This window comes from Embiotoca jacksoni, unplaced genomic scaffold (genome assembly GCF_022577435.1).
Source record: "Embiotoca jacksoni isolate LCO1_2020_lvr unplaced genomic scaffold, fEmbJac1.0.p SCAF_23, whole genome shotgun sequence".
Lineage (NCBI taxonomy): Eukaryota > Metazoa > Chordata > Actinopteri > Embiotocidae > Embiotoca > Embiotoca jacksoni.
In genome coordinates, this window is record NW_027185374.1 from 10,144,542 (window position 1) to 10,156,685 (window position 12,144).

The following is a 12,144-nucleotide window of genomic DNA, read 5'->3' on the forward strand; positions in this document are numbered from 1 at the left end:
AGTTTGAAAAGCCTTCCTTGTGTAACTGATGCAATTGGCGTGCGGCTTTACCAATAGCAAATCAGATTCGATTTTGTTTGGCCAAAGCTGTCCAATCAGTGTTAAGGTCCCGCCTCTTCTCTCCAGCGGGTAGCGTGAGCGTGCGCGTTTTGACAGACGGACTGCGTTTACGCCGATTTGGACTGAACAAAGTTGGTCCGTTTCAGCATTTCTTTCCTTCGGGTATAGTTATAACTTACCGAAAACCATGAACAGTTTAATTAGATCTACTGCGCGGTGTCTGCGGTTGGGGGCGGCGGTCTATCTGCCCAAACAATCCGGCGTGTGGCCGGCCTCGGCCCGGCTCCTGTGCGCCGCGACAGATATCCAGAAGGACCTTGGTGAAATGGTAAAGAAGGACAAAGTGGTGGTGTTCATGAAAGGGACGCCGGCACAGCCCATGTGTGGCTTCAGCAATGCCGTGGTTCAGATCCTGCGGATGCACGGGGTGGACAACTACGCCGCGTACAACGTGTTGGACGACCAGGACCTGAGACAAGGTCAGTGGGCTGAAATAACCGGCTCGTGACATGACGTGACGCGACAAGCTGTCACCGAGCAGCTGAACAGGAAACTTGTAGCTCGACAAACTTCCACATACGGAACAGTGGAAGTGTTACATGCTGCGTTCAGTTGCTTTAACCCGTGTTTATGTCTCCCGTTAGCTCCTGTCGTGCTTTGTGTACACTATATAACCTATTATTATCCCCACACTTCGGTTATTTGTCAGCGGCTCTGTCTCGAGGTGTGTTCAAGTGTTCAAGTGTTTATCAGTGTGGTGCAGCAGCAGGACCACAGGGTGTGGTGCTTCAACTCAAACGTTACACGATAGTCACATGTGAGCCTGCGGGGCTATTCACACCTCACTCATTGTCTTGTCTTTATGACTGGATCCTTTTCTGTTCCAGCAGATATGTTGATGGACAAGGAAATGACCAACATTGTTCAACATTTGTTGCAGTTGCACGACTGTAATAGAAACCCCGGAATCACTTGTAAATATCCCGCAATGCAATATAGAAGTGTTGCATAAACTTAAACCCCAAAATGTAAGTAAAATACATGTAAATATTGACATTGGGTCACTTTATTTATCAGTACTTTCGTCCTAAACATTTTTTTTAACCAGCTCTGCATCCTCTCCAAACATACAACACTATTGTTTACTGTGGACTAATCTAACATTCATCTTCACATTTGGATTATTGCCTATTGTTTTGTTGCTGATGTTACATCACAAGTGAGCAGCATAAAACAAGATCATACAACCTACCAAATCACACTGACGCATGTAATTGTGTTCAGCCGTTTTAAATACTCAGGTCTTCTTATGAATGTCATGCAAAATTCTGTTGACAGCTCGTTTTACACGGAGATCCTGAAAGACAGCCGTTAAGAAGACCCCTCACTAAATGGTCCGCAGTAATATAATGCATTTTTATTTTTACCACAGTGATCTCAAAGCACTTTACAATTTGCCTCCCATTCACCCATCAGCACACACATTCACACACCAACGTGAAGAACTGCCATGCTAAGATGGCTCCTTCCATCCAGAGCAATTTGGAGTTTAGTGTCCTCCCCAAGGACACACCTGGGGATTGAACCGATTGGTGGGCAACCAGCTGCACCATCTGAGCCACAGCCACCACAGCTTTTCTTTTTTTCTTACATTGAACCAAACAAAGCCAGCATAATGTTGCCCCAGTGTGTGATTTTTGGATGGCATGACGTGGCACAACATGGTCTAATCTCACCACGAGGGGTCACGACGTCTTTCTAAAAGGGAGAGTCGGAAATTCCCGTCCGTGATTACCTGCACTGTTTGTTTAAGTGAAACTGTGAATGGCTCATTAAAATATTCCGCGTTTGTTCCTTATACACAGAAAGATGAGGGGAAATAACAATACAACATTCCTGCCTTAAACAAGGCCTTAGAAAAAGGTCTAAACGGGGGAATCCTGGGTGTTTTATACAAAAGGAAACATGACGGATAATAATCAGAAAATGTCATCGGTTCGTACACAGGAAAATCTCCCGCCATTCTCTTGGTCTGACATCTGATATTATATTTCCATTTCCGTCTCTGACACCGATGCCATCTGCTTTCCACAGGAGTCAAAGACTTCTCCAACTGGCCCACGATCCCCCAGGTGTACTTCAACGGCGAGTTTGTGGGAGGCTGCGACATCCTGCTCCAGATGCACCAGAACGGAGATCTGGTGGAGGAGCTGAAGAAGCTGGGCGTCAACTCTGCACTGCTGGACGCCGAGAAAGAATCCAAGTGAAGGACGACAGTAAAACTCCAAACGGCTGACGAGACAGAGGAAACATTTATCAGGTCGAACCCCGCCTCCCGCTCTCAGATGGTGGCAGATAAACCAACTCTCCTTCTGACCAACAGGATGCAGCCAGAGTGCAGATTAATGGTCTGAAAGCTGAGGAAGGGGAAGAAAAAAAAAAAAAAAAAAAAGAGTAGACAGTTACTTCACAGGGATCCAAAAGTCACTTTTACCCACATTTCCTCCACATTTTGTCTTTAAAGCTCCTTGAAGATTTCTTTGGGGTAATTTTTTTTTAGGCTGCAGAAACAAACCGAACGCAACACTGACATATTATCACATACCGTTTGGTGCTGTGCAGGTAGTGCGCAGTGGGCTTTATCATTATTTTACCGTGTGTGGGTAAAAAGGACTTTTTGTCGTGCGCAAAATGGCACTTAGAGTGAACCAAAACATAAAGCTAAAGGGCCGAAAACCAAAACAACGAGCTGAAGGAAGCTATAAAAGAACTCCATAGCGCTGAGGGGACCTGCAGAGTTGAGCAGATCATTTTCTGTGTTTGTAACGCGGAGCGACACCGTTCACATTACACATAATAATTTGACACATTGTTCTTATAAAAAAAATATTGCTCACTTAACCTAACGAGGAAAAACGTTGATGTTTGGCTTTTAATTTCTACATTTGTCAAGTTCTTTTCACGTTTTGATTCACAAATTCAGACGTTTTATTCAAACGTATTGTATTTGTAAATGTCAGAATTGGAAGATTTTTGGGACAAAAGGTAATAATGAAACTATGACCCCCCCCCCCCCCCCCCCCCCCCCAACCACTAAAGGAGACGTTCACGTTCCCTCACTGGGCCTGAATTTGTTTACACGATCCGTCTGTGGTACCCCCGTTTCCACCGTGCATCCACACGTGTCCCGGAGTGATCGGATCGCAAGCGGCCAGCGAACGTCCAAGTGGAATAAAAAAATTAATCCGGTTCGTGTTCGTTCCGATGTGTTCCCATCACGTTACAGCAGGTTTGCTAGTTTTGGATCTGTGAGCGCTTCTCTTTTATTTTTTTTATTCTTTTTGTTACCAGACAAAAAAAAAAAAACTCTCCTGCCTGATTGTGCCGAGCACAGCTGAACTCTACAGACAAGCACGAGAGATTTACTGCAAACTCGTGATGTAAATCAGCTTTTTAGCGATTTAAAACAAGCTGCCACGTGAGACTTGTTTCACCGAAGCCTCCTCAGGGTTTAGTTTCTTTCTCTGAGTTTACATCGTGTAATTTCCAACACGTCGGACCGACGGCAGCGAGCACGCGCAGGAACAATTCATTAATCTGACCCGAATCATTGAGGTTCTGACGTTTAGGCTCCCGTTCTTGTGCTTATTTACTCGTGCCTTCTCATGAAGCAGCCCACATGTTCATTTGCATAAAGAGCGGGGAAGTGAGATCTGGTCTCAAGTGGTCACTCAGGACTCGGGTGGAGACGCATGACATGCAATGTGGTAACACTCGGCTTAAAGCTGGCCACTTATGATCCGATCTCGCCGGGAGGCACGTTGGTGCAAAGTGGAAACAGCCTCCTCTGAAAGCACTGCCACCTCTACTGTCCACCTTTTTGGTTTTTTTTCCCCCCCAAGCTCAAGACCAAATGAGCCTCAGAATATTTTAACTGCACCGAGACCGAGTTTAGATCATCAGAAAGTCACATCCGGAGATGATGTCGTCGTCACTAAAATCCTTCCGAATGCACTGCCCGTTTCTTCAGTATCATATAAGGAAGAACAAAGAGGAGACATTTTTAAAAGCTTCATTATAATAAAAGATGTTTTAATATAATTTCTGTCCAGTTCAACGACATATGAATTTTACCCTTTTTTGTTTTTAATGGCGGTACCTACAGCATGGGCCACACCTCACTGATCTCGTTACGCACGCGCGCACACACACACACACACACACACACACACACACACAACTGATGGAACCAACGTCGCCCCCTGTTTGTTCTCCCTCTCAGGACCACCATACAAAATGTACCCTCTGTTTTTATGTTGATACCCGCTGAAACGCAACAAACATACCAGAATACCTTGTTTGTCTCTCTCTCCCTCTCTCTCTCTCTCTCTCTGCTGAAGATGAACACATGTGAACAGACAGAAGTAAGTTAAATGTAAAGGTTGTTACATCTGTCCAACATAGAGCTACTTGTAAACTCTTCACTGAAGGATAAGAGTGTTTCATGAGTTTCAAATCCTCCAACATGTATCAATTCTTGTTCATCCTGCTGCACACAGGTGTATTATCAGTTATCAGTGTAGTACACTGTAAGATATTGTACATTGAAAGCTTATTATTAAATGTATTTTAGATGCATGTAAAACGTTGCACCAATTAAATATTTTGTGACACAAATAACAAGAAGCCAGCTGGTTGTTTTTTTTTTTTTGTATTTACATCTAACGTTTGTTCAGTTTAGTGTGTAATGTACCAAAGACAAATCCAAAGAATCCAAATCATGATGTGAAGCAGACAGCACAGTTGCTGATCGTTGGTCTGCACCGTCAGCTGCTGGGGGATTAAACCTCGATGGAGGCGGAGCCTGTGTGGGTTCAAATCAGTCATTAGATTTAGAGCTTGTAAAGTGACGTTCACGAATACTTCCAAAGTCTGTCGTTTGTAATGTGAAATAAATCTGCACCGTGTGACGCTACTATGAACTCTGACCCTGTCTTTATACCTGAATCTGACTGGAAATTGACTAGCCAATCACAAGGCAGAGTCTAATCAGAGTCCGTAAAGATTTGTCAGTTATCCAGGTCTCAGCCTATCCATCTATTGATTATCTGTACCTGCTCTGTGCTGCAGACAGTCGGCAGGTCATTGCAGGGCCAGCAGGCAGACAACCATTCACACCCATTTGGAATCGCCATCCGTCTGAACATGCAGGTCTGTGCTGTGGGAGGAAGCGGCAGCAGGTCATGTAAATGTTATCCAGCTGCTCCTCCGCACGGTTTCAACTGAATGGTTGGGATGCCGGAGACTCCAACGCCAGTCAGTCTGAGTTGAAGAAGCCTTTCAGAAACTCAAGCAGTTACCTTTTGGGGATATCTAAAGTGTTATCCAATCAGAGGGCGGATGGCTGTTACCTTCATCTTCACTGCAGGTCCTGAACGGTGTTGTAGATGTTCAAGATGGGAGACAGCTTCCACAACCTGTACAGCAAAGTAACTGACTGCGTGAGTCAGCGCCATATTTTACATTTCTTCTTAAGACAAATGCAGAACTTATTTTCCTGATCTTTTCATTTAAATGTAGCCTATGTTTATTTTTTCCAAGCTGTTATATAATGAAAATCTGATTATTTAAAAAAAAAAGTATGGATATCATGCCTTGTTTGAAATACTAGGGTTTGGGAAAGTGCTCTACATATAAAGGTTATTGTTGTTATTATTATTATTATTATTATTAAAACATTAAATGTCATTGATGTAAAAAAAAAAAAGAAATCCCAAGAAATAGCACATAATGGAAATAGATCAAATACAAAAGTGTACTGAAGCAGGCGTAGTTGGGTGATTGTAGTACTTTTACTGTGATGCTGCACATTATTTCGGGCTGTTCATACGTTCCCGCTGTGCTGCGTGAGGCTCGACGCCTCTTACCGGCCACTTACCGGCACGTTGATGTGCAGCCACACACCTCAAGCCTTATTCTGAAAATCCCTCACAGGAAGTATCAGACGCTCTCGTGTCCTCCTGCCACTGTGCGGAGAAGAAAATGTCTAACGTCAGTGTTGATGAATCTCCTCACGTGTCAAAGGTCTGGATCGCTCTGAGGCGGCTTGACAAAAACGGTTCGTATACGTTTCTGTGAGTTTTCTCCACTTTGTGGTCAGATGCGAGTTATTTGTCCATGGAGATTTGTCCATCTCCATGGCAACCAGCCTCTCGGAACTCATTGAAGACTGAACAGAGATGCTGCGCTCTTATTGTTCAGACCTGGCAGAGTTAAATCCAACTAACAAAATGTTATTCACACGTGAAGGTTTTATTTTACTCCACCAAGTGATCAGGCGTCGCTATGGTAACGTTCCTGTCCATATGTCATATGGTCAAGGAGGACAGCAGCAGCTGCATTTGACTAAGGAGGGTTGTTAGGTTATTATTAGACCTGCTGCCCACATCTCAGGCTTTGAGTGTGTGTGTGTGTGTGTGTGTGGCCCAATTATAATGGCTTTTTAAATAATTTACTATCTGCCAATAGCATACAGATGTTAATAAGAGATGAATAAAGGGGTTTTACAAATCCAACCAGTCTCCCTTTCAGACAGGTTTGAAGACATACGCTCTGAATACTAATTTCTGCCTAATGCAGTGTTTCTGTACATGTTTCTACCTCATTGAGCAATCTAGAGTCAGTTTATCATTTTTAATGAAAAAGTTTTAGTACCGGACACAGACTGTCTCCAGTGCAAAGTCCCTGTATGTGCACTTAATCATCATACTTGTTGCATACTGCCCGACCATGAGTTTTAATATCACATTATCATGGCTGCACTTGTTCAACTCACGTTAAAAATGAGCACAAAGAAACTTCACCTGTTCGGCAGATGAATGTGAAAACATGTCAAACTCTGCAGATACATTGTGAAGTGTGAAGGCCAAAACAAGCAGGAGAATTAAATGTTTGTGTTGAGGGGGACTTTGGTGAAAAGGTTGATTCACCATTAATAAAGTCACTAGTTACAACTTATAAACCCGTCTTAAAGATAAATAAATGTAAATATATATATATATATATATATATATATATATATATAAACAGACTGATTAAGTGGTAGACTGTAACGTTCCATTTGTTGCAGATGAAAGAGTGGTGGCTCTTCGAGAAGTGTCCATTAATGCAGGGGCTGAGGTCACCATGATCATACAGGTATACATCCATCCATCCATCATCCATCCATTCATCCATCCATCATCCATCCATCATCCATCATCCATCCATCCATCATCCATCATCCATCCATCCATCCATCCATCTATCATCCATCCATCCATCCATCCATCCAGCCATCCATCCATCCATCCAACCATCCATCCATCCATCATCCATCCATCCATCCATCATCCATCCATCCATCCATCCATCCATCCATCCATCCATCCATCCATCCATCATCCATCCATCCATCCATCCATCCATCCATCCATCCATCCATCCATCCATCCATCCATCCATCACTAATTGATTTTAATTGTAATTCATATTCCTCCTTTAGGATTTTGTTGTCACTTGTATTGATATCATTATTGTTGTCAGATACTGTGATTTTTGTTTGAACTGTTTCAAAAATATGAACAAAGAATATTTGCAAAAATAAATATAAACTGTTTTTAATGTTGTGGATGTTGCAGCGGTGGAAAGTACATGAACTCAAGTACTGTACTTGAGTAAAATTTAGAGGTACTTTTACTTGAATATTTCCATTTGAAGGTATTTCATACTTTCACTCCACTACATTTATCTGACAGCTTTAGTTACTGTTCAGATAAAGATATTATAGGCCTACCTAGAACATATGATTAGTTCCTATATATGCATTGATGTGCATAAATTAGATGCTTCAACAGTGTCACATGTTAAAATGATCTCTACCATGACAACATTAGAATGAGACTCACATGTACACTCACAACATCCCATTAATTTTATTATGACAAATAAAATACTTTACTGGGACATTCTGCGTAAAGAGTACTTTTACTTCTTTAAGTACATTTTGCTGACAGCACTTAAATACTTACTTTCAATCCGATTTTGAACACAGTACTTCTACTTGTAATCATAGACCGTAGATATTTATTTTACTTGTGGTATTTTTACTTGTACTTCAGTAAACGATCTGAGTACTCCCTCCACTACTTTTTAATCTCTTTTTTTTTTCAGATCATCAACAGTACCTTCGGGCTAAGCTCTTCCAACATCATACTGAAGGTACGACTCGTTTTCTCTCATGTTACAGACATGTCTCTGACTGTTTCAAGGAATTGTTTGTGTCCACAGAATATTATCACAAGAAATGAAAAGTCACTGAGAAGTCACAGTGACCTGGATCACTTTGTTCTGTGTGCAGATAAGGAACCACCGCGGCCATCTGATGCCTCTGAACAGCTCCATCCCCGCCAACAGCAAACACATGTATGTGGTCTGCTCATGTACACTATGAATGTCTTTACATAGCTTCAGTCTATGCGCATCATTTATGAAGCAATTACATGTTTTTTTTCTCCACAGACCTTATGTGCTCGAGGTTGCCAAGATCTTTCAGCATGGTAAGAGTTCACCCAGCTTCTGCTCTCTCAAACAAAACACGTGGGTCGACATGTGTGCGTCAAGTGGGTTTCTACATTTCACAACACTGTCAGTAACAGTTTGAAATTTTGGGAAATACACAAATTCACTTTCTTTATAATGTTTAAATAAGGAAATACTGCTCTTCAAGCTGGTACATGGCTTGATGGGTTGCCATTGGAAACCATTTTAAGAAGTTAGCAGACAATTCTTGGCCTTTGGTTGCCATCAGTGGCGACCACTTTTAAACACATGAAAAATAGTGTCAGCAAACAGCAAAACGAGCACCCAAAATATATTTTTTAGATTTGTTGCATCAGTGAAATTTAAATATTTCTGTTACAAATGCTTGTTATTAAATCCTTGTGTGCTGCTTATGAATGCTAAATATGGGGACTCAAAGTGTCTCCAATTAAAATGTTATATGTTTTGATTATAAACACTTCTATCATGAAGAAGATTACTTATTTTTTCTTTGCAAATCACTTTAGATTATAACATGGCTATTCGTCTCACTTGCAAACCAAACAATGCTCATGAACATCTGTCATTGTCGTCACTTGTGCTGTATTCTGTGTTGTATTAAAAGCTGCCCAAGAAGGTGAGCGTGGTGGCGGCAGCAGCAGAAACGTTGTTCAGGTCAGTTAGTTGTGATTTTTACTGCAGTGCATCCCAAACCCAGAACCATCCCCATGACTGTGATCAACAGGAGCATGAAGACCAGACTGCAGACTATCGACAGGAGGGTGAGGAACAGGAACCGCGCAGTCATCATACAAGAACTGCTGCTTTAGTAATGATGTTTCAGGGAGCTAATATAACATTGATGTATTTAGTCATCAGTGCACCAGACAGAGCAGCTACAGGCCGCTGGGAATCATCTTATAACTTTTGGATGAATCGGTTTAATGTCACAGATCGTTAATGTGACGACGTGTTTCTGGAAGAGTTGCTGTTTGGCTTTGGGTAACAAATTCCATTTTAAAATGAAAAAATAGATTGTCTTGGGTAAGATTGATCAATGTCATGCAACTAATAGGAAATGTCACATGACCAGATCAGTTTTCCTGCTTGCATGTCTGGAAGATGATGTCTCCCCCAGTCTTTTCCAGAAGGAAGTCAGTAAATCCCCTTTATTTAACCCCTTTTTATGGATATAGCTTTTATATGTAATACATATAATCTTTAAAGGGTCTACTACTGATAAATTTTGAAAATGATTCTACTGTATGTATATTTTCCTCATTAAAAATGTAAATGTATTAACAGTCACTCTTGTGATGGAGTATCAACGCTAATATTTCATTACTTGAATCAACATTAATTCAAAAAGGGCTTAAAGTTTGTGTGTCTGAGGGCTAAATTCTCTGTGCTCAAATTGCGATGAAGAATTTGGGATTAGATGTGTTCATGTTTAAGTGGTTTAGTGTTTCTTTTTTCTTTGCCCAGCTCAGCCTCAGGTTGGCCTGTTTGACTGTGAATTGGTTTATTCCTCTTCCGACAATCAAATGTGTCTTCATGCCATTTTTATTCTGTCTGGATCGTTAAGTTTCTTTATTATCTGCCAGGACATAAGTTTAACATTTTATATTTATTCCAGATTCACAGACTGGACAACCTCTTGCCTCAGATCAAACTCAGGCACGATGAAAAACTCACACAGGTATTTGAACTTTTCCTCCGGCAGTGAACACAGAAATAAACACCAACACACACCCACACGTCACAGTCAAAGCTATGAGACTCTTACTTTAAATGTGAAAGGCATCTGTACCTTCTATTATAATTAGACAGATATTTTACATTGCTCTGTCCACCTGACCACAGCATCTCTGTCTTCTCTCAGGAGATTGAATGTCTCAGCCAGAAGTTGAGGTTTCTTCACAAGAGGATGCAGGTGAGTTACTCTGATCAAACACATCTTGTAGTCAAAGCAGATCAGGAAGTGAAACCTGCCATGGCACACATTCAGTGCAATTTGTAACAATCCATTTATAATTTCACATACTGCAAAGTTGTGCTTACCTTCCTACCACACAGTAATGTTGCCTCAAATAGCACTTTTACTTTTTAATGTGATCAATAATCCTTTCATGTTGCCATTTTTTAACATGGAGTTGAGCATTTAGCCACAACAAGGATTGTTTTCATGTATCCTTGAAGTCTGTTCATTGTTCCAGCTGTTCTGCATCCACAGCGCTTTATCCTGCTCTGTTGCAGGTGGCAGATTCTCACAGCTGGAAAGGGATGCTGACCAGAGCTCCTCTGTGGTAACCCAACGGCCGACAAGTCATCTGTGGTCACATGTTGTCATTCATGGTAGATTTAACCACGTCGATCACACCGTAATAGATGAGTCTGACCACATCTATCAGCTATAATGAGGTTTCATCAGTCTGGTCCGAATCTGGACAAAAGGGCTTCGAACATACAGATCACAGACTCTGACCTGCGGCCTCACGCTGCTCTGCAATGTTGCAGCATTCAGCTTTTCTGCTTTTAAACGTAGTTAGAAACTCACAGGCCTGACTAGACTTTACTGTGGCAGCCAATCAGCAGCAAACTCTTTGTGACCTGCAGGTGTGTGACTTTATAGTATTTGTACCATGAAATGAATGAAATAAAGTAGAGAACCTGAGACTGTCTCTTCTTTTAATGACAACCTGCCTCCAGCCCCTCAGCACTCTGATACAAAGACCACTCTTTTCACTTTCAGATACCGGGTAATGAAGGAGGAGTTACCAGTTTGAGCACTGTAACAAAAGCACTGAATACTACGCTACACCAGAGTTCACGAGACAAAACAGTCTAAAAATGCATTTTGAAATTACTTTGAAAACCTTAGAGAGGCAGTGGGGGAAGAAGTATTCAGACCCTGGACTGAGTGAAAGTACCAATACAGCAATGTAGAAATACGAGTAAAAGTCCTGCAGGAAAAATCTTACTAAAGTCAAAATCTAGAAGTATTACCTGCAAAATGTAATTAAAGTCATGAAGTAAAATACTGTCTCTGATACATTAATATCTATGACATCATTAGATTATTAACACTGAAGCATCCGGGTGTCAGCAGCATGTTACTGTTATAGCTGCTGCAGGTGGAGCTGGTTTGAACTACTTTCTATCCAGTTTTCTATCCAGCAGCAGATTAATCTGAGGGCTCGTCAGATGATTACTGGGAGAAAAAACAAAGTTTGAATCTACAAATCTGCTTTTTAAGTTTTTGAAAAAATGATCTCCTTGATTTTTGCTGAGATTGTGGATCATTTGAACATTTATTGAAATAAAACCGTGAGCAGTTTGGTGAGAAAAATCACAATTTGCTGGAGCTGTTAACAACTCACAGACATCTGAAATGTGACAATACTGACTTTATCTTTAACATTGTGTTGCATTTTAAAAGCTTGTTATATTATCCATTATGTCAAATCTTCATTTGACAAGTAACTAAAGCTGTCGGATAAATGT

The 12,144-nt window shown here is 41.3% G+C and overlaps 2 protein-coding genes across 3 annotated transcripts; both read left to right on the forward strand.

Annotated features, from left to right (window-relative positions):
• The first annotated feature begins 38 nt into the window (after positions 1–38).
• On the forward strand, positions 39–5,044 carry glrx5 (glutaredoxin 5 homolog (S. cerevisiae)). The gene is made up of 2 exons (XM_069158644.1): positions 39–539; positions 2,155–5,044. The coding sequence occupies exons 1-2, from the start codon at positions 248–250 to the stop codon at positions 2,325–2,327; spliced, it is 465 nt and encodes a 154-aa protein (XP_069014745.1). The 5' UTR covers positions 39–247; the 3' UTR covers positions 2,328–5,044.
• Positions 5,045–5,945: 901 nt separating this feature from the next.
• On the forward strand, positions 5,946–11,314 carry LOC138203723 (uncharacterized). Of its 2 annotated transcripts, none has more exons than XM_069158737.1 (9): positions 5,946–6,178; positions 7,190–7,257; positions 8,272–8,319; positions 8,459–8,523; positions 8,620–8,657; positions 9,266–9,315; positions 10,277–10,339; positions 10,523–10,573; positions 10,897–11,314. In XM_069158737.1, the coding sequence occupies exons 1-9, from the start codon at positions 6,103–6,105 to the stop codon at positions 10,948–10,950; spliced, it is 513 nt and encodes a 170-aa protein (XP_069014838.1). In that variant the 5' UTR covers positions 5,946–6,102; the 3' UTR covers positions 10,951–11,314. The 2 variants fall into 2 exon arrangements, with proteins under 2 accessions (XP_069014838.1, XP_069014837.1); XM_069158736.1 differs by lacking the exon at positions 9,266–9,315 and adding an exon at positions 9,343–9,422 and having other exon boundaries at positions 5,950–6,178.
• The last annotated feature ends 830 nt before the right edge of the window (positions 11,315–12,144 follow it).

Coding starts and splice junctions, on each gene's coding strand:
- glrx5 (XM_069158644.1), top strand. CDS start 248: ATGAACAGTTTAATTAGATCTACTGCGCGGTGTCTGCGGTTGGGGGCG. Junction 540..2,154: donor CGACCAGGACCTGAGACAAG/GTCAGTGGGCTG, acceptor TGCTTTCCACAG/GAGTCAAAGACTTCTCCAAC.
- LOC138203723 (XM_069158736.1), top strand. CDS start 6,103: ATGTCTAACGTCAGTGTTGATGAATCTCCTCACGTGTCAAAGGTCTGG. Junction 8,320..8,458: donor CTTCCAACATCATACTGAAG/GTACGACTCGTT, acceptor TTCTGTGTGCAG/ATAAGGAACCACCGCGGCCA. Junction 9,423..10,276: donor TGCAGACTATCGACAGGAGG/GTGAGGAACAGG, acceptor TATTTATTCCAG/ATTCACAGACTGGACAACCT.